Source organism: Nannospalax galili, unplaced genomic scaffold (genome assembly GCF_000622305.1).
Source record: "Nannospalax galili isolate Female #2095 unplaced genomic scaffold, S.galili_v1.0 scaffold879, whole genome shotgun sequence".
Taxonomy (NCBI): Eukaryota; Metazoa; Chordata; class Mammalia; order Rodentia; family Spalacidae; genus Nannospalax; species Nannospalax galili.
This window is the reverse complement of record NW_008346261.1, coordinates 1,867,248-1,891,994: the sequence shown is the minus strand read 5'-3', so window position 1 is coordinate 1,891,994 and position 24,747 is coordinate 1,867,248. Positions and strand designations below refer to the sequence as shown.

The 24,747-nt window shown below is 43.0% G+C and overlaps 2 protein-coding genes across 5 annotated transcripts in view; one reads left to right on the top strand and one right to left on the bottom strand.

Moving 5' to 3' along the window:
* Positions 1–3,911, top strand: part of Vmp1 (vacuole membrane protein 1) — a 133,323-nt gene extending 129,412 nt beyond the window's left edge. For all 3 annotated transcript variants that reach the window (XM_029568107.1, XM_008842662.3, XM_029568108.1), the window contains 2 exons: positions 2,027–2,129; positions 3,104–3,911. In XM_029568107.1, coding sequence (XP_029423967.1) covers positions 2,027–2,129; positions 3,104–3,247 — 247 coding nt within the window. In that variant the 3' untranslated portion in view covers positions 3,248–3,911. The remainder of the gene's footprint in view (positions 1–2,026; positions 2,130–3,103) is intronic.
* A 17,529-nt stretch (positions 3,912–21,440) lies between these two features.
* The window catches only part of Tubd1 (tubulin delta 1), a 52,666-nt gene continuing 49,359 nt past the window's right edge, over positions 21,441–24,747 (bottom strand). The window contains exons 9-10 of one of the 2 annotated variants that reach the window (XM_008842661.3): positions 22,936–23,119; positions 21,441–21,737 (exon numbers count right to left, since the gene is read on the bottom strand). In XM_008842661.3, coding sequence (XP_008840883.1) covers positions 21,635–21,737; positions 22,936–23,119 — 287 coding nt within the window. In that variant the 3' untranslated portion in view covers positions 21,441–21,634. The remainder of the gene's footprint in view (positions 21,738–22,935; positions 23,120–24,747) is intronic. The other variant, XM_029568119.1, reaches the window with a different exon arrangement.

The window sequence follows — 24,747 nt, the reverse complement described above, 5'->3', positions numbered from 1 at the left end:
CCAAAAAAAAAAGCTTTGTAGTGACAAGCATGGTGACACACCTTTAATCCCAGCACAGAAGCAGGTAGATCTCTGCAAAATCAAGGCCAAATCTATCAGGTTCCAGGCCAGCCAAGGCTACATAGTGAGACTGCCTCAAAAAAAAAAAAAAGCTGCATGTTTTTACCCCCTTTGTAGTTAGAATCATTGCTGATAAACAATAATGCAGCTGTGGTCTAGGTCCCTAAAGTAAAGTCACTTAGAAATCATTGAAATATGGGCGTGGTGCTTGCAGCCTAGCCAAAGAATTGCCTTGAGTTCAAAACCATCCTTGAGGTCATAGTGGGACCTTGTCTAAAACAAAATAAAGTCATTGAGACTGAGACCTCAGGCCCTTCTCTTTGAAGCCAGTCCTAGGTCTGGTATGCACAGGGCCACTCCGCCTTCGCTGTTTGTTCAAGCAGCACTTCATCCCTGCTTATTTCTCCTTGCCGGTCCAACAGATATCCTCTATACCAAACATTTAGTAGTATTATGAAGTCTTTTGTTCACAGGTAGAGGGGGGCAGAGAGAGAACGAGAGAGAGAGAGAGAGAGAGAGAGAGAGAGAGAGAGAGAATTTTAAATTCCCATCATTTTAATTTGCTTAATGACACTATTTCTTTCTCTTTTTTTTTTTTTTCTATAACAAAATAGGGACTCCTAGCTGGGCATGGTGGCGCACGCCTTTAATCCCAGCACCTGGGAGGCAGAGGCAGGAGGATCTCTGTGAGTTCCAGGACAGCTGGGGCTACAGGGAGACCCTGTCTCAAAAAGACCAAAAAAAAAAAAAAAAAAAAAAACTAGGGACTCCTTTGTTAAATGGTTGATAGTTAATAGAAGCAAAGACAATTAATGACCAGGAATTGGGAAATTGTTAGCTTCTGGTAAATATAATAGGAAAAAAAAAAAAGATCTTTTATTCCTCTGCTTTGTATTACAAAAAGCAGCAACTTAATTGTTAAAGAAAAAAAAAGGTAAAAGCGAATTTGAATCAGTACTTTAGGAAGAGCATTGGGCACTCTTGTAAATATACTTCAGAATACCTTTTGCTGGCCCTTTTAAAGAATGGGCTTGTTTGCCTTTTAACAAATAAGACAGATGATAAAATAAAGGATACAGGAAATAAAGATGTTTAATTTTCGAAAATGCCCCAAGTTACCATTTTTAAAAAAACCATCAGACCATGTCTAAAACTGGAGCCTGGTAGCTGCAGTTGTCAGACCAGTTTAACAGCCCTAACTCTACGGGAGAGCAAGCTGGATCCAGGTCCAGAGCCTTATCAGAGATCTCTATCTGAGAACAAGTTGTTTAGTAAAGTACAGGAGTTTCTGTGCAACCATCCACCAGTAAACCATGAATGATTCAAGGTCCATAGTCTCTTTGTTCCTTTGTTAATCACTGACTTCTGGCTAGGGGGAGGTGCCTTCCGAATTTGCTAATGCATTCTTTTTGGATAAGGATGACGCAGGGATTGTCCTAATAAGGACTTAGATTGAGAAAGCACCGCCCCCCAGAAGATGGGACAAGTCAGAGAGAGGGAGGGCTGTTTCTTTTTTAACTAGGGATGACACAAGCATAAGTCATTTCCTTATTAATCGGTTCAAACCAGTTCTTACAGGAACTGGTGGTGATAAATGTGGGACTTCTCAGAAGTCATTCATTTTATTCTTTGTGCCACACCAGTGTACACTGTCAGCTGAGCTGGCCTCACTCTGCAGACTCACTCTTGAACAGAGTGGCTCTTGGCTTCCACATATACTCTTAGTTTCCCCCTAGGCATATTAATGACAGTTTTCTACTGTGAAGAGTTGCCTGAAGGAATAATTTTTTATCATTAACAAAACTTCATGGGATTCTTCCAATTGTGATTGTTGGAGTCTGTTCTCTTTTTATGCAAGCCCTGCTTTTTTAATTTTTGAATCTAACTGGTAAGTGGATTTTCCTTAACGTTTCTCCTGCTTTCTTCCCAAATGTGTCTTTCCTGTGCTTCCTCACCCTGCTTCCAGTGCTGTTCCTGGCATAGGTCCGTCTCTGCAGAAGCCATTCCAGGAATACCTGGAGGCTCAGCGACTGAGGCTTCACCACCTAAACGAAATGGGCACACCACAGGTGAGAGTTTGTTCTGGGCTCCTCTCCCCTGCACAGCTTCAGGCTGAAGTTAGATTCACCGCTCTCATATTTCTGGATAGAGAGAGGTTTCTTTGCCAGTGTCTTAACTAAAGTTGAGGCATCTAGTGCTCTTTACTGAGAAATTTGTCTTTTATCTTTTAAAAGTACAGCTATTGAGTGTCTTCCAAAATCAAGAGTAGGGGTCATGGAAAACTGGTCCTGTTTTGGAGAATGTTGTCTTGATCATAAATGAGTGATTACATATACTTCCCAGATTGGTTAAAAAGTTAGCATTTACGGCATCATCAAACACTAGGTAAACTGAATCTCTGCCTGCCCTTTTTCATTTCAGCTGTGGGAGAAATCTGATCTTTTCTTCTTTGTTTTTTAATCACAACTCCTAACATCGCTGAACTTTAAAACTTTAACTTAGTACTGGGTTCTGAGGTAGGGGTAAGGACTAGTAAGGAACGGCCTGGACTGCAGAACCTCAAGGAAATGCAGGGGTTTTTTTGTTAGTCTTAGGCCCTTCCTGGGTAGCCCTTTGCTGCCCTCAGTTGTCCAAACATGACTTACCAATTTTATGTTTTAAAAGCAGCTTAAAACTGGAACAAAGTTTTTATCTTAACCCTACTCAGCAAGATCTATAAGGCAAGTTTAGGCAGTAGAATTTAACCAAACCACTACTCTTAGGGCACAGTAAAAAAATGAACCCACACTCCCATCACTCTAAATTATGTGCAGTCACATAGCTGTGCATTCACAGAGTGAATCTTTATGGTCAGGTGTAAAGGGCCTGACCTGAATGTGGAGGTCAGGGTACCTGGAGACGTGGATTTTTCATTGTTTGGGTCTTATAGGTAATAAGCCTCATGTTCTCATTATTTTCCTTGAAACACTGTAAATGATCTCCTTTTTACTGTTGAACTAATGAAAGCCTTTTTCTTAAATTGTTCTGTGTTCTTTTCCTGCAGGGAGAAAACTGGTTGTCTTGGATGTTTGAGAAGCTGGTGGTTGTGATGGTGTGTTACTTTATCCTGTCCATCATTAACTCCATGGCACAAAGTTACGCCAAACGAATCCAGCAGCGGTTGAACTCAGAGGAGAAAACTAAATAAGCAAGAAAGTTTTTAACTGCAGAAATTAGAATGGATGGGTTCTGCCATACATTGGGAGGACTCTAAGCCAGGGAAGAAGATTCCCTTTTCCAACCTGCGTTGATTGATTTTTCTTTTTTTCCCTGAAAGCAGTTTAGTCCACATTTTACACTGACATACTTTTCCTTTATGTGTTAAGGTAAGGTATCCACCCTCAGTTCAGTCCACATTGTTACGATGGGATGTGATGTTCAGCTGCAAACAACAGAAACTGGCCCTCTATTTGTTACTTTCAAAGGGCCCCATGGTAAATTGGAGAATTCCTGCCATGCAAAACCTTCTGAAGTATCTTAAATATTTCAGGCTTTTTCGGCTTGTCACAATTGATTACATTGCTTTTCTAAGTCATCAAAATGTATATAAGTTATATAGATTGGATAACAGTCTTGCATGTCTATCATGGAACAATTTAATATGCCATCCTGCTCAGACCTTCCTTTCCAACCCTCAAAAAGGCCATTTTTATGATGCATTGCACACCCTCTGCGGAAAATGATCTTTAAATTTGAGACAGTATAAGGAAAATCTGGTTGGTGTCTCACAAATGAGTACACCATTTTTTATTCTGTATATTTAGAATGAAGTCATGAAAAACTTTATAAAGACATCTTTGATCATTCTGAAATTGTGTCCACTTTCTTTAGTGTTATGGGGGTTTTTTTTTTTTTTTGGTTTTTTTTTTTTGCTTCCTTTTAGCTTCTACCAGGTAAATGGCAGCCTTGCCAAATAGATCTACAACCAGAATTGCTTAGGCTAGAAAAGAGCCACCACCAAGGTATCTTGTTAAGCTGGGCCTAAGCACTGCCCACTGCTAAATGGCACCTGTGGGCTTCACCTAGCATGGGAAATTTTTGCTTAATAAAAGCAAGAAACATGGTGATATATAAATCAAAGGGCACTGGAGAGAAATTATTCTTGATTTTCGTTCTGACTTTAATAGACAAGTTTACTTTTCTATATGTAAGTGTTTCTGTGTTCTCTTTTTAATGTGATTTTCCTTTGACATTTTTCTGATTGACCCTGTTCATTTTGATTTGGTGGTAGGAGAATAAGCAACTTTACTTTCTTTCCTTTAGGAAACTGTTACTGACACTGCGTCAAAGTAGCATAGAATTGGAGTTAAGTCTCAACAGACCAGAAATGCTTAATTTGCTTTATCAAATCCTGGGTGTCTGCTTGTTTGCCAACCGTCGTGACATCTCCATGGCTGTACCACCTTGTCGGGTAGCTTATCAGACTGATGTTGACTGTTGAATCTCATGGCAACAGCAGTCGATGGGCTGTCTGACATTTTGGTATCTTTCATCTGACCATCCATATCCAATGTCCTCATTCAAACATTACCCAGAATCACGGTTTACAGTCAGAAACTGTGGTCCTTACATCTAATGGCACTTGGAGGCCTTTATGCCATGATATTGCAGCAGTATCAAGAAAAGACTTCCTAGGAAATTGGGGTAGTGTCCATGATCATAACTAAATAAATAAAAAGATGTCACCTGCCTTGTGGATTTTGGAAAGGTTATTACTTAACTTTCTTTTCTTTTCTTTTTTCTTTTCAGGGACTAGCATTTTATTACTTGACCCAACTTGAAAAGCAGTACCAAAATTAACCAACATAATTTTTTTAATTTTATTTGAGACAAGGTTTCACTGTGTAGCCCTGACTAGCCTGGAACTTACAGAGATACACCTACTTCTGCCTCCCAAGTGCTGTGGTTAAAGACAAGCACTACCACACCAGGCTTAGACCAACATAATTTTTAAATTCTTAAGCTAGCCAATATCAGAGTTTCTATGCTAATTTCCAGTTGTGTTTCATCCTCTTCCTTCACCTACATTTTATTTTGCTTTACTTGAAGAAAGAGGAAATTAAGTATGAATTGTATTATTTATTTTCATTTTTAGGACAAAATTTGGGCACGATTCCAAAAATAAACCTACTTAATTCCAGCCCAGAAGACTTGCAAGTAGATGGTTTGATATCCTGAAAATTTAGATGGCTTGGAAATTCCGGCTCCATCTCTAGTTGTCTCCTTTTGTGCCTTAACACTTCCCAGCTAAGTGGCTGTTGAGTAGAATGCACCAGCAGTTACACAGAAGCACTGCCCTGAGAATTGGTTCCCTAGGTTTCTGTAGTCACTGAGTATAGATGCATGATCCAGCATACAAGACTCCAGAGAAAGGGGTATTTTCCTTTATTTGCACAGTGATCACCTGTTCCCATCCTCCTGACAGTCTAGAACAAGTTAGAGCTGGAAATGAAGTCCCTAATAGTATACTAGTTATTGACGTATATCCTGTAGTGAATGTTCCTGTAGTCTCAGCCTGTGTCCCCAGCTTAAGGACAGCATGAGACTCCTGTTTTCCTTAGTCATTCAACTGTCACTCACTGAACAGATACTGCACTAAGCTAAATAAGTTGCCTTCCTGCAAAGTCTTGCACTGAAGTGTTCATATGTCTCCAGTTTTTTTGAGACTGACAGGTTGTTCCTGCAGTACTAATGAGGCACCTTATCTCCAGTTTTCGTGAAAGACTGAGTATCTGATACACATACAAGAATTTTATAATGTATTCGCTCCTCCAGAAATTTGTTTTCAAGTGTTCTGAGTTAAGAGCATTACTAAGTACACACTACCAGGGAGCTACTCCCCCATTTTTAAGTGTTCTCTAGAGTAAGTGAAAAAAGAACATTTTACTGGGTGTTCTGAATTTTATTATGAGGGGTATATTTTGTTGTTACGTTTTCCAGAGTTTTTGTGTGTGCTTGTTTCCAGGGCTAGGGATTGAACCCAGGGCCTCTAGTATGCTAAGTAGATGGCATACTGCTAAACTGTATCCCAGCCAGAAAGGTTTTGAGGTTGGGGTTTGTTTTTTTTTAACTACATTTTATTTATTGTGTATGTGGAAGTCAGAGTTGGATCTCTCACAGATCAAACTCTAATGGTCAGCCTTGGTGGCAGATGCCTCTAACACAGTCTTCTCACCGAACCCCAAAAGTTGTTTTAAAAGCCAGATTAATAATCAGACTTGGTGGCACAAGCCTGTGATCCCAGCACCAGAGAGTCTGAGGCAGTACATTCTTGAGTTTGAGACCAGCGTGGATTTTATATATACATCAAGATCTGTCTTGAACAAATTCATAAAAGCTGAAATTACTGAATTAGTGACTTGATTATGAAACTCAAACCTTATTAAATTAAAATTAAGCCCTACAGAATCCCTCTTCAGATAATGTACAAAGCACAAATAATACCCAAAATGTAGAATGAAAGTTAAAATTATTTTTAACTCTACCACCTTAAATTATTGACATTTACTAATTTATTTTCATTATAAAGGGTGTTAGTACTTATCACAATCAGCACTTGCTGGGCTGTACATGCTTTTAATCCTAGCACTCTGGAGGCAGAGGCAAACCTGGTCTACATAGCAAGTTCCAGGCCAGCTGGGGCTACAGGGAGACCCTGCCTCAAAAAGACCAAAAAAAAAAAGGTGTGCACTACCAGGCAAGTGCAGTTTTTTTAAGGCGTGCACCACCACGCCCGGCCTACAAGTACAATTTTTACAAGTGGTTCATCGCTTGCACTAACCCGGTTTCTCACCAAAAAATGGCAAATGCGGCACCACAGGAAACCACTGCATCTGAAAAGTTCCGTGCCCTTACACAAGAAAAGAAGGACCATAGCGTACTCCACATTCTCCAAGCAGTTGGAGTCATTTGTGTCTGGTAGTCGGGGCTTGTTCCTGTTCCTCCCCTACAGGGCCTAGAGTTCACCTGAGGTAATGTGTTTGCTTTGGAAGCTGGAAGGGAGGCCTTGAATTGCAGCAAATAACCTGTATGTATTTGCATATTTAACTGAGAAGGGATCTTACAAAGAGCTGTAACCCACAGCTGCTTACTCCATACCTTTTGAATTGTGTGGTGCTGGGATAGGTAGGAGCCAACTGTTCCTACTCTTTGACCCACTGGCCTTGCAGTTTGCGGTGTGGGTGTTAATACTAAATTAAAAGGTGGGTGGGAATTGTTTCAGATGGTCCCTGCTCTCCACCCAAACATCCTGGATTCATTTCAGATCTGGGATTCTAATTCTCTCAAGACTGACCCAAACCCTTGCCCAGAGCTTGAGTCAGTTGCAAGGGGCTGGTTGGCTGTGGGAACAGAGCTGAAATGCAGCTTTTGAGGTTTGTCAGCCAGATTCACAGTCCTGTGGCTTTTGGAACACTGGACATCTCTTCCTGTCAAAGTAAAGGCTTTTCACAAGCACAAAGTTGCATGGTTCCCTGTATCTCTGTGTCAGCAGCACTTCCTACTCTAACTTAGCAGGGAATAGGGTTTAGGAATTTGGAGTGTTAAGGGTGGGCCTCAGTCCTGATCTGTATTGCTCTGGGAAGGAAGAGGACTTTACAATGCAGAGTTTACGTGGAAATCCCCTTCTTTCGGTTGGAACCAGGTGTCCAACCTGTTTGTTAACCATTTCCAGATGACTCAAAGATCAGGCAGGAAGTGATTGGCTGCGCTCCAGCACCATTTCTACACTTTATTTAATTTAGTCATTGTTTACATAGGAAACCACAGTCCAGTATTTTTTTTTTGAGACAGGGTCTCCCTGTAGCTTCAGCACGGCTTGGAACTTACTCTGTAGACCAGGCTGGCCTCAAACACAGAGACCTGCCTGCTTCTGCCTTCAGAGTACTGGAATTAAAGGCATGCACCACCACCATGCCTGGCACATCACAGAATTCTTAAGGAAAGGGCTCCTGGGACCCCTGAACCACTGCGTAAACTGTCAGTCACAGTCCTTAGGGTGTTCCCGGCATCCTCTTGTTCATTCAAGGAAGCTTATGTAGCTACTTCTCTCCCCTGCCCCAAATGTGGCATTCCCCTATTGCCATCTGACCCTTTGCAGGACAGAAAATAGTTTTTTGCTCTGGGCTGCTTTGGACTGACCCACTGGACAATATTGCTTAACTGTGTTCCAGTCTGTTTCCAATGAGGAAAAAAAAGGTTTGGGGGGAGTTACGGACTTGAGAAGAGGAATGGTCGTGTGCCTTTCCCTGGAGGTTAGATCACTACTGCATCACTACTGCCTTCCTCTGACTCCTCACCATGTGTTGAAAACAGGAGCTCAGGTTCGCTCCTCTTGGCTGTAGTGCTGAGCCTGGCTATGCTGCATCCCCAGGGAATGGTGTTTTGCTCAACGCAACCACTTTTGTTTGAAAAATGCAAGCTAAGAATAAGGAGAGAAGGCCCTTCCCAGCAGGCCTCCCGTCCACCTGGGCCTCCTGCTTGCTGGATGGGTGCTTGCCCTGAGCTCCGCCCCCACCCCTGCCTTTAATCTGTCAGGGCCTCAGTCACTTGTAGATTCCTGAGGACTGCTGAACTCCACAGCAGCGGCCAGACCCCACATGGCTGACCCCACACAGTTTGGCCACACTCAGTCGCCTCTTTGCCTTCTGCCCATTGCACCAGTCTCTTCCCACTCCTGTGTCACCTTGGCATTTTGTTTGTACACAGCCACACTTACATTCAGCATCATGATTAGCTCACAGGAACGTCTGATAGGCTCTGTACCAGGAAGCACAGTGAATTACTATAACCTTGAGAACGATTGCCTGCTTTGTACCATACCAGTTCATGTGTATTATACTTAATCATTTAATCCTTCCAGAAACCCCATTAAGACAGGATGGTTCAGCAGTGTGGGGGTGGCAAGGGCATGGACAAGGAAATAGACCCATGTAGGCCTCAGCTCTTAACCTCTGTTACACGGAAATCAGCGTCAAAGTTCAAGTTTCAGCATATTGACTTCATCTTGTGATCACAAAGTAGAATGGAAAAAGGAAGACAGCAGAAAATCCAGGCCACAACCTAAGAAGTTGGGCAACCTTGTGCTTTCCTGTGTCAGGGTTGGAAAAGCTGGTTTTCTTCCTCCCAGAGTGCTGCTGACGTGATTTCTACGCAGTTTCTAGCTCTACAGGCCTTTTTCCCTTCTTTTAGACAGTGTCTCATGTAGCTCTAACTGACCTGGAACTTGCTGTGTAGACCAGGGTATCCTTGAATTCACAGAAATCCTCCTGCCTCTGCCTCCTGAATGCTGGAATTAAAGGTGTGCCTGGTGTTTTTTTTTTTTCCGGAGTACTTTCACATCCTGAGTTATTTTTATCTTCCTAACAACTCTGCAATCATGAATGCCGAGAATGGCATTAGACACATTTAAAAAAAAAAAAAATTAGCTGAATGTGGTGGTACTCACCCTTAATCCCAGCACTTGGGAAGCTGAGGCAAGAGGATCTAAAGTTTAGGCCCAAAGAGAGGAGGTAGGGGCTGGAGAAATGGCTCAGCGGTTAAGAACATTGGTTGTTCTTGCTGAAGATCCGGGTTCAAATCCCAGCACCCACATGGCAGCTAACAACTATCCGTAACTCCAGTCCCAGGGGATCCGACAGCCTCTTCTGACCTCTGAGGGCATTGCATGACATGGGTGCACTTAGCTACACGCAGACAATACACATAAAATAAAAATAATAATTTTTTTTTAAAAAAGAGGAAGAAAATTTCTGACTAAGGAGTGAGAATGTGGCGACGACCTCCGACCAAGACAACTCCATCGGGGACAGCATATTTGAGAGCAAACAGATCACTGGACTGCCTCTCAGGGAGCAGGGGAGGTCAGACGTCTTTTATAGGCAGTTAGGTGCTTGGGTAACTTTCCATGATGTAGGCTGAGCAGTTTAGCTTGGGATTGGTTGGTCTCCTGTTAAGCAGAGGGATTTACCTGGGGCTAAGCCCAACCCACCATTTTAGCATGTTGGGAGCTGTGCTTCCATTTTAGGAGCCTGCCACGAACTTAACAGGGAGAACTAAAAGATATTTCCTGAGGAGACTGTCATTTGAATTGCCAGGTAGCTATAGGAAGGGGATAGGTATGCTAATCAGAAAAAAAACAAATGTGGAAAGAGATGCCAGGAGAGAACAGGAGAAACAGTGTGCTGGTACAGGCCTGTAATCCCAGCACTTGGGAGGTAGCAGCAGCAGGATCAGGAGTTGAAGGCCAGTCTCAGCTGCATAGTGAGCCAGCTCCAGGCAGCCTGGGCTGGATGAGACAGCCTTAAAAGAACAATAGAGAAGCTCTATGTAGGTTGGGTAGACAAGGGGAGATCAGTGCATGAGCCAACTAAGGTCCATCTTTCTCCCCAAGCCCTCTATTCTTTGGGGAGTCCCTGTTTTTTTCCTCTAAAGTACTTAGGGCTGGTGATAGAGTTCACTGGTAGAGTACTTGCCTAGCATGCCCAAAGCTGTAGATTCAGTCCCTAGTGCCACCAGAAAAAAAGTACTTGAGGCTGGAGAGATGGCCCAGGAATTAAGAGCACTGGCTGTTCTTCCAGAGGACCTGGGTTTAGTTCCCAGCACCCACATAGTAGCCAGCAACTGTAACTCCAATTCCAGAGGATACAATGCCCTTCTCTGACCTCAAAACTGCATGCACCAGTGCACCTAACAGATGTGTGGGCAGAACACTCATACAATACACATAAAAAATAAATAGGCCAGGTATTGTGGCACACACCTTTAATCCCAGCACTCAGGAGGCAAGGCAGGTGGATCTCTGTGGGAACGAGGCCAGCATGGTCTGAATCACAAGTTTCAGGACAGCTGGGGCTACAGGAGACCTGTCTCAGAAAAAAAAATTTTTTTTTTAAACATCTGTTTAGAGCTGGGTGTGGTGGCTCACGCCTTTAATCCCAGCACTAGGGAGGCAGAGGCAGGCGGATCTCTGTGAGTTCAAGGCCAGCCTGGTCTACATAGTTCCAGGCCAGCTGGGGCTACTGGGAGACCCTGTCTCAAAAAGACAAAAAAAAAAAAAGGCGGCAGCGCTAGAGGAAGACGTTTGATGTCAGCCTCTGGCCTCCACATAGAAACACACATGTACCACACACAGTAACAAAGTGAACCTAGACTGCAGGTGGAATTTTGTTAAAGGAGGAGCAAGTTTGAGGAAGAGTCTAGCCAGTTTCTAACTCCGGTGAATGTGTTATCTGTAGACCAGGTGCTACAGTAAGTACCCTGGATGGCTTCAGAGTGCTCAGTAATGTGTCCTCTGAACTTTCCCATAAACGATCATCAGCCTTCATTTGGGTGACATGTCTGCTGAAGAGATGGAAATGGAACTGGACCTCAGAGTCACAGGAAACTACAAATTCCTCCCCAGTTGTGTCCTGCTGGCTTGGCCAGGGGCTCCTCCCCGTGAGACCGGGAGGATGGTGATTCCTGGATAGACGCTGTCTATATAAGGAGAAAAGCTGGGCACTGTGAGTTCCTGTGTTTCTCCTGGATGGTTGGAGCAGTGCTAGTCTCAACAGCAGCAGCAGCCACATAGAGCCAGATTGTGTGGGTGTGTCTGCGACAGCAAGGTCACTTCCCAGCGGCCTCTGCCAAACCAAAAGCAGCATCCTGGCTCTGTTGCACCTTCTGGAGTGTGGGGGTCAAGGCGGCTTTCCATTTGGCTCCCTTGGTGCTGAGGTTGTTTACGTGCTTTGGTAAATGAGATATTGTGTATTGAGGTTGCCTGGGTAGGCACTCACAATAAACAACATATGACCACAATTACACCACTCTGCAGGAGCACAGGGTTCAGCAAAAGAGGCTTAACTCGTGATCCTGTGGTGGAGAACAGGGATAGAAACGAATTCTACTCGCAGGTGGCTGCCTAGTTTTAAAAGACCACAAATATTGGGGTGTCGCTATTCTGGGGTTCTTGTGGAATCCTGCATAATTAGATGCCTATCCAGTGGAAATGTGAATAATGCTCTGTAGGTTTTCAGAAAGGGGGTGCTGCATAGAAGTCCTTTCAGAAGAATTTAACATTTTCAGATGCTCTACATTTCCTCAAAATAATTCATAGAGAGCTGTGGGTGTGGCTCCTTTGGTAGACTGCTTGCTCCATGTTTGAAGTCCTGGGTTCCAGCTCCAGTCATGATAATGCATGCCTGTAATCCCAGCACTTGGGAGGTGGACGTGGAAAATCAGAAGTTCAAGGTAGAAGGCTGGAGAGATGGTTCAGAGGTTCAGAGCACTTCTGCTCTTACAAAAGTCCCAAGTTTGGGTGTCTCACACCTGCTTGTAATCCCAGCTCCAGAGAATCTCATGCCCTCTTCTGCACCTGCGCACACATAGCATAAAGCACATACATACATACACACACACACCTCACAGAAAAATAAAAAGGTGTTGCTGGAGAGATGTCAGCAGTTAGAAACACTGACTGCTCTTGCAGAGGACCCAGGTCCCATTCCCTCCACCCACATGGCAGCCAACAGTCGTCCATAACTCCAGTTCCAGGGAATCCATCTCCCTTTTCTGGCCTCCACAGGCATTGCATGACACAGGTACACCTACCTACATGCAAGGAATACACTCATACACATAAAATTTTTTTTTAAATAAAAAATAATTAAAAGGAAGTTAAAAGTCATCCTCAGCTACCTAGCAAGTTAGGGACCAGCTTGGGATAGACCCTATCAAAAATTCCTGGTCTCTGTAGAAGGAAGTAAAAGGTTCTTTCAGATAGAAGTGTTCTTAATTTAAAACTCCTAAACTTTAAAAAAAAAATTTGTGTTTTTATATTTACTAATTTTCCCCGCAGTTGTTCACAATAAAACCCCAAATTACTCTAGTTTCTCCATGACCCTGAAACATCCAGTCGTTCCTACGCCGCATCATGTGACAGTTTACAGAACAAAGATGTTTCTTAACTCTTTCCACCCATTGTTACAGTATTATGACTCATTAGACTTCTGTCCCCATTCTTCAAACTGTTTCCACGTGGGTGTTAACATCCTTTAATAAATTATTTTCATTAGGCACAGTGTTGTATACCTGAAAGCCCAGCTACTTGGGAAGCTGAGACAGAAAAATCTCTTGAGCCAAGAGTTCAGGGCCAGCCTGGGAAATATAGCAAAACATCTCTTTTTTTTTTTTGATCTTTTTGAGACAGGGTCTCCCTGTAGCCCCAGCTGTCCTGGAACTCACTATGTAGACCAGGCTGGCCTTGAACTCACAGAGATCCACCTGCCTCTGCCTCCCAAGTGCTGGGACTAAAGGCATGTGCCACCATGCCCGGCAACATCTCATTTTTTAAAAGGTGTGATGGGAGTTGAGGGGGATGTAGCTCAATTGGTATGTATTTACCTCTGTGGAGGTGTGTCTCCACAGAGGACATTTTGTGGAAGTTGGTTCCTTCCTTCAACCATGTGGATCCTGGGGATCAAATTCAGGTACTCAGGCTTGTTGGCAAGGGCCTTTACCCACTGAGTCATCTTCTCCTACTCTTCAATTTTTTTTGTCTGTTTGAGACAGTCTCACTATGTGAGATCAGGCTGGCCCTGAACTCACAGAGGTCCACCTGCCTCTACCTCCCCAGCATGTGCCACCATGCCCAATCACATCCAGATTTTTAATTATTTTAGAACTATCTATGTAGTCTTGACTAGCCTGGAACTCATGTAGACCAGGCTGGCCTCAACCTCAGAGCTTTGCATGCTTCTACCTCCTGAGGGCTGGGATTAAAGGCATGCACCATCGTGTCTGGCCACCATCCAGTTGTGACTTCTGGGGACTGAACTCAGGTCTGAATGCTTGCATGGCATGCACTTTACCAACAGAACCACTGGGGACTGCAAGTGTGCACTGTCTTGTCTAGTTTGTGCAGTGCTGGGGATTGAATCCAGGGATTCCTGCATGCTAGGAGAGATGGCTCAGTGGTTAAGAACACTGACTGTTCTTGCTGAAGACCCGGGTTCGAATCCCAGCACCCACATGGCAGCTAACAACTGTCCGTAACTCCAGTTCCAGGGGATCCAACAGCCTCTTCTGACCTCCACGGGCATTGCACAACATGGGTACACTTACCTACATGCAGGCATAACATTCAAACACATAAAATGAAAATAAAATATTAAAAAAAAATAATAAAATTATATTTGTATTTTTGGCTCCTTCTATTCTTTGAATGGTGGTGCAACCCATTGCTAATAAGAGCTGTAAAGGCTCACTATGTCCCTGTCATGGGACAGCTGTCCATTTCTTCAAACATGGCAGAGTCTAGGGTAAGCCAGGCATATTCTTGGCACCACAAAATATACTAAGCAGTGAACTTCTTCCAGAAGTTGGCCAAGTTGGACTCATTTTGTATCATCCTCTTAGTACAGTATCTTTCTTTGCAGGTGTGTGGTGTATGTTTGTTGAATTCAGCTCACATCCTGCCTCTTGCATACTGATCTCATGAGTTTAGCCTAAGCAAAGGCCTTTTTTTTTCCTTCAAAAGGAAATTCCCTTATGTCATGTTTCTTACTCATCTTCCCATGCCCTCTTACCTAGTAAGGATAAGTAAGCTTTGTTCACACTATTTTACAATTCCCAGGACTTTACTCTTAAAAGATCTAGGACAGCCCTGTCTCACATATCTAATTTAAATTTAGAGGTTTGAGGCTCAGAGAGATGGCAGTGGTTAACAGCACTGACTGTTCTTCCAGAGGACCCAGGTTCGCTTCCCAGCACCCACATGGTGGCTAACAACCATCTGTAACTCCAGTTCCAGGGGCTCCAACGCCCTCTTCTGACCTTTGCAGGCATTGCATGACATAGGTGTACTTACATCCAGGCAGACAATACGTTCATACACATAAAATAAAAAGAATAAATTTTTTTTTTTAATCTAGGGACTGAGCTAGGTATGGTGATGCACACCTTTAGTCTCAGCACTTGTGAGGCAGAGACAGGTGGATCTCTCTGAGTTCAAGGCCAGCCTGATGTACATAGTGAGTTCTAGGCCAACTGTGGCTACAGGGAGACCCTGTCTCCAAAAAAAAATTTATATGTATGGACTGGAGAGATGGTTCATGCAGAGGTCCTGAGTTCCTGAGTTCAGTTCCCAGCACCCACATGGTGGCTCACAGCCATCTGTAACTCCAGTTCCAGGGGCTTTTTTTGCTTGTTTTGTTTTTTTGGTCTTTTTGAGACAGGGTCTCCCAGCAGCCCCAGCTGGCCTGGAACTTACTATGTAGACCAGGCTGGCCTTGAACTCATGAAGATCTGCCTGCCTCTGCCTCCCGAGTGCTGGGATTAAAGGTGTGCACCACCACCTTTGGCAGGATTCTGTTTATTAATAAGCTGACCTTGGGTCCTACCAGACATTTCAGGGTATAGGATAAGAAATTATTAAGAATATAAAGGCAGATTTTTTAAACTCATGTTTCTAATATGCCATGGGGAGAATCTTATGAAGATGAGATATCTTTTAAGTTAGTTAGTTGTCGAAAAATGTCAAGTTAGCAGATAAAGCCATATTTGGAAGTAGAACAAGAAAGGGTTGACTGCCAAACGTGGGCTCATGGGGTGAGAGCAGAGGGGTAAGGACATATGGAGCATGTACGAAAACAAAATGTTGTATGAGAATTCAAGGATAGACACAGTGGTCAGAAGAGGAATCACTGGTATGCAGGCTGCAGAGCAGTCCCAGCCAGGAGAGACATTGCAACACTTAGAGCCCAGGCCAGAGCTTCCCACTGTTGTTCTTTCTGGAACCACATTCTTTCCCATAAGAAACATAAAATATATACACAGGGGAGAGAATAAGCAATAATTACAAAGCCAGAATTATGGCTTCAGACAGTCAAAGAAACACTACATTATAAACTCTTCCCTTCCACCTGCAGTACTGATCCCAGCATCCTTAATATCTTGTCTGATGCCTGCTTAGCAGGGAATAGATGGCTGAATGAATGAATTGATTGACAGCAGTAAGTTCTACTGTGATGGGCGAAATCCAAGAGAAAGACTCTGGATGTAACTGCGTAAGTCCAAAGCCAGAAGTGGGATGGAATGCACAGAAAGAAACAGGTTCTGCAGTTTAGAGTAAAAAGCTCTTGAGAAAAGGACAAGTGCAGGGAATAAAAGGGTAAAAAGGTCCAAAAAGAAGCGATTTGTGTTCCCACTGTACCCACTACCTTAGAGTGTGTCATTGCTCTGACTTTAGTATCTGGCCAAGTTTGATTAAAAGTGCAATATCCCAGTTCACAATAATCTAAGAAATACCTTTGTTTTTGAGACATTGTTTCACGCTATAGCCCAGGTTGGCCTGGAACTCTCTATGTAGTCTAGCCTGGCCTCAGCCTCCTGAATGCTGGAATTACAGGTGTGTATGCCACCATGCCCGGCTCAAAATTACTTTTTTTTTTTTTTTTTGGTCTTTTTCAGACAGGGTCTCCCTGTAGCCCCAGCCGGAGCTCACTATGTAGACCAGGCTGGCCTTGAACTCACAGAAATCCACCTGCCACTGCCTCCCGAGGGCTGGGATTAAAGGTGTGTGCTACCACGCCCAGCCAAAATTACATTTTTAAGGTTTCTGAATCTCTATCCAGGAGCTTATGATTCTGTTTCTGCCTGCTTTATCTTTGTTTGTTTCTTTGTTTTTTTGAGACAGGGTCTCCCCGTACCCCCAGCTGGCCTGGAACTCATTATGTAAACCAGGCTGGCCTTGAACTCACAGAGTCTGCCTGCCTCTGCCTCCCAAGTGCTGGGAGTAAAGGTGTGCACCATGACAAGTGTATTCCAATTTCAAAGTCATCCTGTATTCCAAAGGTTTGACTTCTGCTTCTGAGATTGTTTATTTTGTTTTGTTTAGTGGAGGGCAAGGGTAATCTTAACATGTTGCCCAGGTTGACCTCAATCCTGGGTGCAAGTGATCTTCCTGCCTCAGTCTTCCCAGTAGCTGAACTCTAAGCATACACCACCACGTCCAGCCTGCTGTCTTCATTGTTTTATTTTGTTTTGTTTTTTTGAGACAGGGTCTCACTGTGTAGCCCAGGCTAGCCTGGAATTCACAGTGATCCACCTACCTCTGCCTCCCAAAGATGTGTACCACCATGCCCAGCTTTCTTGTGTTAATTTTTTAAAGGCATTTTTATTGGTTGAGACTTTCATACAGTGTATTGTGATCATATTCAGACTCCTCCCCCATCCTTTCTTGTGTTAATTTTTTAAGTTAAAATTGCAACTGTTAATAGCAAAAAAGGTTATTATTATAAAATTGTTATTCCAATATTCACCCACTAGTGATTACATGGATCACAAATTAGAACTCCTTTGCCCCATTTGTACCTCTTGAATCCCTGTCTTTATTTTCTGGTCTTTTTGAGACAGGGTCCCCCTGTAACCCCAGCTGGCCTTGAACTTGCTATGTAGACTAGGCTGGCCTTGGAACTCAATATGTAGACCAGGTTGGCCTTGAACTTGCAGAGATCGACCTTCCTCTGCCTCCTGAGTGTGCCCTGGGATTAAAGCCATGTGACACCTCACCCGGCTCATGAATCCTGTCTTAAATATCATGATTTCACTTTCTGACTTCCCTTATGCATTCCTTCTAGCAAGACCCCGGCTAGGAGTCAGCCCACTCCTAGTGAGCTCATCCAGCCATGGTCTTCATTAACACTCGTTTAGTCAGGGAAACTGTATCCAGACCACTTTGATGACATTAACCTTGTCTTGTGAGAATTATGATCTAATTATTTTTCAGTACACTTGGGCTAACAAAATGCAGCTCATGGGTGTGTCATCTAGCAGCCAAACAGACCACTCTGCATTCCTTCGAAATAAGATATAGTCCAGTATTTTAAACCATAGCAACAGTTGATAAGAAAAACAGCAAAAAGGTAATCATTTCCATATGGAAAGAAAAAGGGAGAAACAGCGAAGCTGGGAATATCATTTTTCCATATGAACATAAGTCACTAGTAGCAGATCTGGCAGGAATGACCAGTGTTCCTGTTTTTTTCCCATTTTACACTTGTTAATACATTTCACATGATGTATTTTATCAAATGCGATTCCCCTAGAACTTAATGCCTATTTTTGTGTGTGATTTGTTTTCCTGAGTGAAACCAACATCTCTCTGTGTTAATTTCATCTAGTGCTATATTGCCTTGGTGATAATTTTCTCAATTTCAGAAAAACTATGGGTGAGTAAAAACTTTATAGCATGGTTGACAAGATGGGTCAGCAGGTAAAGATGCTTACCACCAAACCTCATGGACCCAAGTTTGATCCTTAGGATACATGGAGTGGAAGGAGAGAACTAATTCCTGCAAGTTGTCCTCTGACCTCCAAATACATACCATGGCACTCGCTCCCCCCCCCGCCCGCCAACAGACGCAAATAAATGTAATTTTAAATTTTACTGCAGGTCTGGAGATGGTTCAACAGTTAAGAGCACTTGCTACTCTTTCAGAGGATATGAATCAGTTCCCAGCACCCACATCAGGTAGCTCACAACTGTCTATAACTCCAGCTCCAGAGGATCCTATGCCATCTTCTGACCTCTGTGCACACATGGCATTCACATGGCATTCATAGATACACAGATACACATAAGTAAAAACAAATCTTTAAAAAATTTTCTGCAAATCATGTAATTGTCTTCTACAGCAGCTACACACATACAACTACTTTTAAAGCAACAGCTGAATAAAATTGGTTTCTGCTGATATTCTACAGTTCAAAACCAAAATCTGACCCAATTCACTCACTCCCAGAAAGTTTAAGAAAAGCAAACAACACATTTACTTGTTTACTAAAACATTTATTGTGTGAGGCATGCATGTGCCACAGCGTATAGGTAGGTGGTCAGAGGAGTCGGTTCTCTCCTTCCATCATGGGGGCCCAGGGATTGAACCCAGGTCATCAGTTTGGCAGTGAGTGCCTTTATCTGCTCAGCCACCTCATTGGCCTCTGGTTTTGTTTTTTGAGACAAGGTCTTGCAGTGCATAGAGCCCTATCTGGCCCAGAATTTGGTATGTAATCAAGACTGTCACTGAACTCTTGGTGGCCTGTCTCCATCTCCCAAAGGTTGAAATTACAGCCATTTGCCATGGCTTCTGAACCTTTTTTCCTCCAGGCTCATCCTGAATTCCTCACTGAACAGATCTGCCTGTCTCAGCCTCCTCAGTACCAGAAGCACAGAGGCACACCACTGTATCCGGCTTTTCAGTTTTACATAAAGTACAAAAATCTAACCCTACTGTAGAGCAAACTGTAGCATTTGACAACATCGCCCTCTTGTGGTTCAAGGCATTCATTTTCAAAGGTGAATATATTTAAAATTCCGAATTTGAGAATTTAGGCACAATGGCTCATGCTTGTAATCCCAGCACTTGGGATGCTGAGGCAGGAGGAGCATAGCAAGTTCCAAAACATCCTGGGCTACAGAGTGAGACCCTATCTCAAAAAACCACACGCAGGGGCTGGATATATGTTTCAGTGTTTAAGAGTGCTTGATGCTATAGCAGAGGACCTGAGTACAGTTCCCAGCATCCACGTGAGGTGGTTTACAACTGCCTATAACTTCAGCTCCAGGAGATCTGACACCCTCTTCTGGACTCCACATGAGCCTGCACTCATGTGCATGTACCTACACACACACACACACACACACACACACACACACACACACACACACACACATACACATACACCACATGAACACACACATGCACGTACACACGCACATGTAATTAAAAAATAAAACAAATCTCTAAACAAAGAACATGTTTTGGGTTATGACAAACACCGTGGAAAGCATAAACACATACCATCCGAGCCAAGAGAGATGGACGGTGACCCCTCCCACAACGACACCTCTGGGGGAACAGGACCCCAACCTGAGTGGTGGGATGCAGGCAGCCATGCCCCGTTCTGTGTTGAGCGGTCCAGGCTGTGGGGCTAGCAGCTACAAAGGCCCTCCTTCAGGTGCGACAACACTGTGGTCACCAGTCACTGAGGTGGTCTGGGTCCAGTTCCAGGGGAATCTGAAGCCCTCTTCTGACCTCCGCAGCATTTCACGACATGGGTGCACTCATCTACATGCAGGCAATACACTCATACACTCAGGAGACAGAGACAGGCAGATCTCTATGAGTTCAAGGTCAGCCTGGTCTACATAGTGAGTTCCAGGCCAGCTGGGACTACAGGGAGATGCTGTTTCAAAGAGACCCCCCCGCAAAATCTATCTATATCTATCTATATAGATATAGATATATAGATAGATATACAGATATATAAAATAAATAAATAAATCTAAAAGCCAGGCGTGGTGGTGCACACCTTTAATCCCAGCACTTGGGAGGCACAGGCAAAAAAATCTAAAAGAAAAAACTACATTATGCATATACAAAGGTTATTTTTAGCTTTCAATTGAGCTGTGAAAGTTTAGATCATGGTTAGTGAGTCTTTTATAGAGTAAAGAGGAAAGATTTAGAGAGTATATCTCAGCAAAGTTTTTCCAAAGTTCTTTTTTTTTTTGGTCTTTTTTTTTTTCTGTCTTTTTGAGACAGGGTTTCCCTGTATTCCCAGCTGACCTGAACTCACTATGTAGACCAGGCTGGCCTTGAACTCACAAGGATCTGCCTGCCTCTGCCTCCCAAGTGCTGGGACTAAAGACGTGCGCCACCACATCCAGCTTTTGCAAAGTTCTTTTAAATTGGGCTCAGTGGTGCATAACAGTTTACTCTGGAGGCTGTAGCCAGAGGATCTCTTGAGCCGAACAGTTTGGGACCCTGTCTCAACAAAATGAAGTTTCTTTTTTTTTGGTCTTTTTGAGACAGGGTCTCCTTGTATCCCCAGCTGGCCTGGAGCTCACTATGTAGACCAGGATGGCCTTGAACTCACAGAGATCCACCTGCCTCTGCCTCCCGAGTGCTGAGATTAAAGGCGTGCGCCACCATGCCCAGCCAAAATGAAGTTTTTTATTGAAGCACCACTTTGTTCTTTTTACAAATGAAATACCCTGTACTTTTTTTTTTTTTTGGTCTTTTTGAGACAGTCTCCTGTAGCCCCAGCTGGCCTAGAACTCACTATGTAGACCAGGCTGGCCTTGAACTCACAGAGCTCCATCTGCTTCTGCCTCCCAAGTCCTGGGATTAAAGGTGTGTGCTGCCATGTTCCACCTCCATGTACTGTTTTTTTTTGAAACATGCTATTCTCCATTTTAAGTGTTTTCTCCATTTCTGTGGCTATAGAATATAGAATGGAACCAGCATTCCACTTATTACTTTAACAGACCAAACTTTAGAGGAAGTATTTGTATTTATTTATTTTAATTTTATTTATTCTTAGATAGGGTTTCTTGTAGCCCAGGTTAGCCTGGAACTCTCTATGTAGCAAAGGAATGACCTTGAACTCCTGATCTTCTTGCATCCATTTCCTGAATGCTGGGATTACTACCAAATATGGCTCAAGAGTGAAAATATTTTAGTCCAGAAACGTCATAAGATGTTCTTCTCTTTGTGTAAAATCAAACGTTACAGTAACTGGCAACAACTTGTTCTAACAATGTAAAACTGTCCAAAAAGTCTTCTTCCTCAATTCCAAATTTTGTGTACTGATGAATGTAAGCTCTAGTGAAAAAAGCAGATGATGTAAAATTAACACAATTTCAGGCAAATAAGTAACTTAAAATCAAACAATAAATAGACCTATTCTAGCTCATAAACATTAAAAGATCACAGAATCTCTTAGAAATCTTACACTTACAAAGATTAGTGAACTTTCTGCCCATCCTCAAGTTCTCTGTGCTTTTTGAATCCAAGAGAGTGAGCAGAATGGGTACAGGGGAAAGAAGCACACTCAGATTTGGCTGTCCACATTGCCTGTCCAGCACTCTAGAGGAGATGACTGGGCGCCATGTGAACCCTAAAACCATCTGTGAAGTTTCATGAAAGGTTTGAAATTCGAAACACGTTGCTCTGATTCCAGGATGCAAAGCCCCACGCTTTTCGGAGGACATTTCAGTTGTGGTTCTGCTAGGGTGGTCCTTTCCACCCCTCTCCACCTTAATGTTGAGTCAGGAGAAATCCAGCCCCGCAAAGAGCATCAAGGGCAAATGTGAATTAAACTGGCATAATAACAATGGTGAGAAAAGAAGGAGCCAGGACAGGACAGGACAGGACAGGATGAGGAAGAGTGGGGACTATGTGACACTGGGGCAGGACAGAGTGGGGACTATGTGACACTGGGGTAGGACAACTGGGCCCTTGGGAATCCTAACTCATCAAAGCAGAGCCACCTTCAGTCATTTGAGGAATTTTGCTTTGATAGTAAATAACTGTCAATGGAGAGAGGTTAAGAAGACCCCTAAAACAGTTCTCAGTCTCAAGTGGAGTTGGACTCACCATGTATATTACAGAGAAAGAGCAGAACTGCCTCTTCACTCCCAACACATTTTTTTTTTCTTTTTCCAGTACTGGGGATAGAATCCAGGCCTCGCCCCAAGGATCTTTTTGGAAAACTATCCATTGTCCCTGCCTTATTATAAAATTCTGACTTTAATTTCATTTGGCTCAGAAGCTATTTATTTAGTAAACAACATCTATTAGTAATAGTATACACTGAGCATTTACTCCCAAGTAGCAGGCTAGTGTTTTACATGACTATCTTATCACATCCTTGCTGCACAGAGGAGGGGAGGCCTTTAAGTCACACATTCACAGCTTCTCATCTACACAGTGGCAGCCAGGGGAGCGCCACAGCCCACCCCATGCTTCACCTCGGTCTTATAGGCTAAGGTTAGGAAGGTTTGGAGACTTGTTTACTTACTTTGAAGCAAACATGTTCCATGCTTTGCCCACAATCATATCAAGTGGCTTTACTAAGAACTGGCTATTGCTGACCAGTGCCGCACACTTCTCATATTTGTTAAAGGCTCGCTGGGTTTTCCACACGCTGAAAGCATCAACAGGCTCTAACCAGGAAGTATAGAGAGCTGGATCTTTAAATGCCTCTAGAGTTAAAAAAAAATGCATATGATCAAAGTACCTTACATACATGAATGAGAATGTTATAACAAGAGCCAGTAAGATGGCTAAGTGGGTAAAGTGCATGCTTCCAAGCCTGACCACCTGAGCTCCTCCCTGGAACCCATATGGTAGAAGGAGAGAAACAACTCCCACAAGTTGTCCTCTGACCTTCACATGAACAGTTACACATACATACATACATACATACATACATACATACATACATACATAAATAAATAAATAAATAAACATAAAAAAAATCTCACTATGTAGCCCTGACTGGCTTGGAACTAACTCATAGAGATCTCTCTGCCTTCTGAGTGCTGGGATTAAATGTGTATGCCATCATGCCCAAGTTAAATATAAACAAAAATTCTTTTTGAGACAGGGTCTCTCCAGCTTGCCTGGAATGTGCTATGTAAACACGGGCTAGCCTTGATTTCTTAGAGATCCATCTGCCTCTGCTTCCCATGTACTTGGATTAAAGGTATATACCACCATACCCAGCTCAAATAATCCTAAATAATCCTCAAATAATAAACATGCACTGCCATGCCCAGTAAACAGAAGTAATCTTTGCAGCATAATAATTAAAAAGCTAGAGGCTGGAGAGATGGCTCAGTGATTAAGAGCACTGACTGCTTTTGCAGAGGATCCAGGTTTGATTCCCAGCACTCACATGTCGGCTATGAACCATCCTTAACTCCAGTTCTGGGGGAATCTGAAGCCCTTTTCTGACCTCCATGGGATTGCATGACATATAAATGCAGGTAATACACTCATACACATAAAATAAAAATAATAAATAAACTATATTAAGAAATAATTAAAAAGCTAAAATTAGTGAACAGATTTTTTTGTCCATTTCATCAAAATTAAAAAAAAATTATGGGTGTGCTTACATGAGTTTATATGTAACATGTGCATGCAGGAGCTCAGAGAGCCAAAGAGGGTATTAGAACCCCTGGAATTGGTGTTACAGGTGGTTGTGAGCCACATGTAAGTGCTGGGAACCAAACCCAGTAAGTACTCTTGACTCCTGCCCATCTCTCCAACCATCGCTATGTTTTTTTTTTTTTTCTTTTTGTCTTTTTGACACTGGGTCTCCCTGTAACCCTAGCTGGCCTGGAACTCATTATATAGACCAGGCTGGACTCGAACTCACAGAGACCTGCCTGCCTCTGCCTCCAGCGTGCTGGAATTAAGGGTGTGCACCACCACACCCGGCTTTAAAAATTATTTCTTTTTATTGTATAGTGTATTGTTTGCATGTATGATGTGCACCTGTCACATGTGCAATGCTCTCAGAGGCCAGAAGAGGGTGTGGGACTCCCTTTCCGAGTCATCTTTCCAGCCCTGTTTTTTTTGGAGACAGGGGCTCATGTATCCAAGACTGGCCTCAAATTCACTATGTAGCCAAGGATGACCTTATATGTATGTAGGCAAAAACACTTATAAAATCAAAATAAATAAAATATTTAAAAAAACTGCAGCCCTCACTATCTTACCTTGTACAGCTGTATCATTTGCTACACTTAAATTTTCAGAAGTTGGATTACTTTATATATCTTTTTTTTTTTTTTTTTTTGGTTTTTTTTAAAAAGGTTCTCCC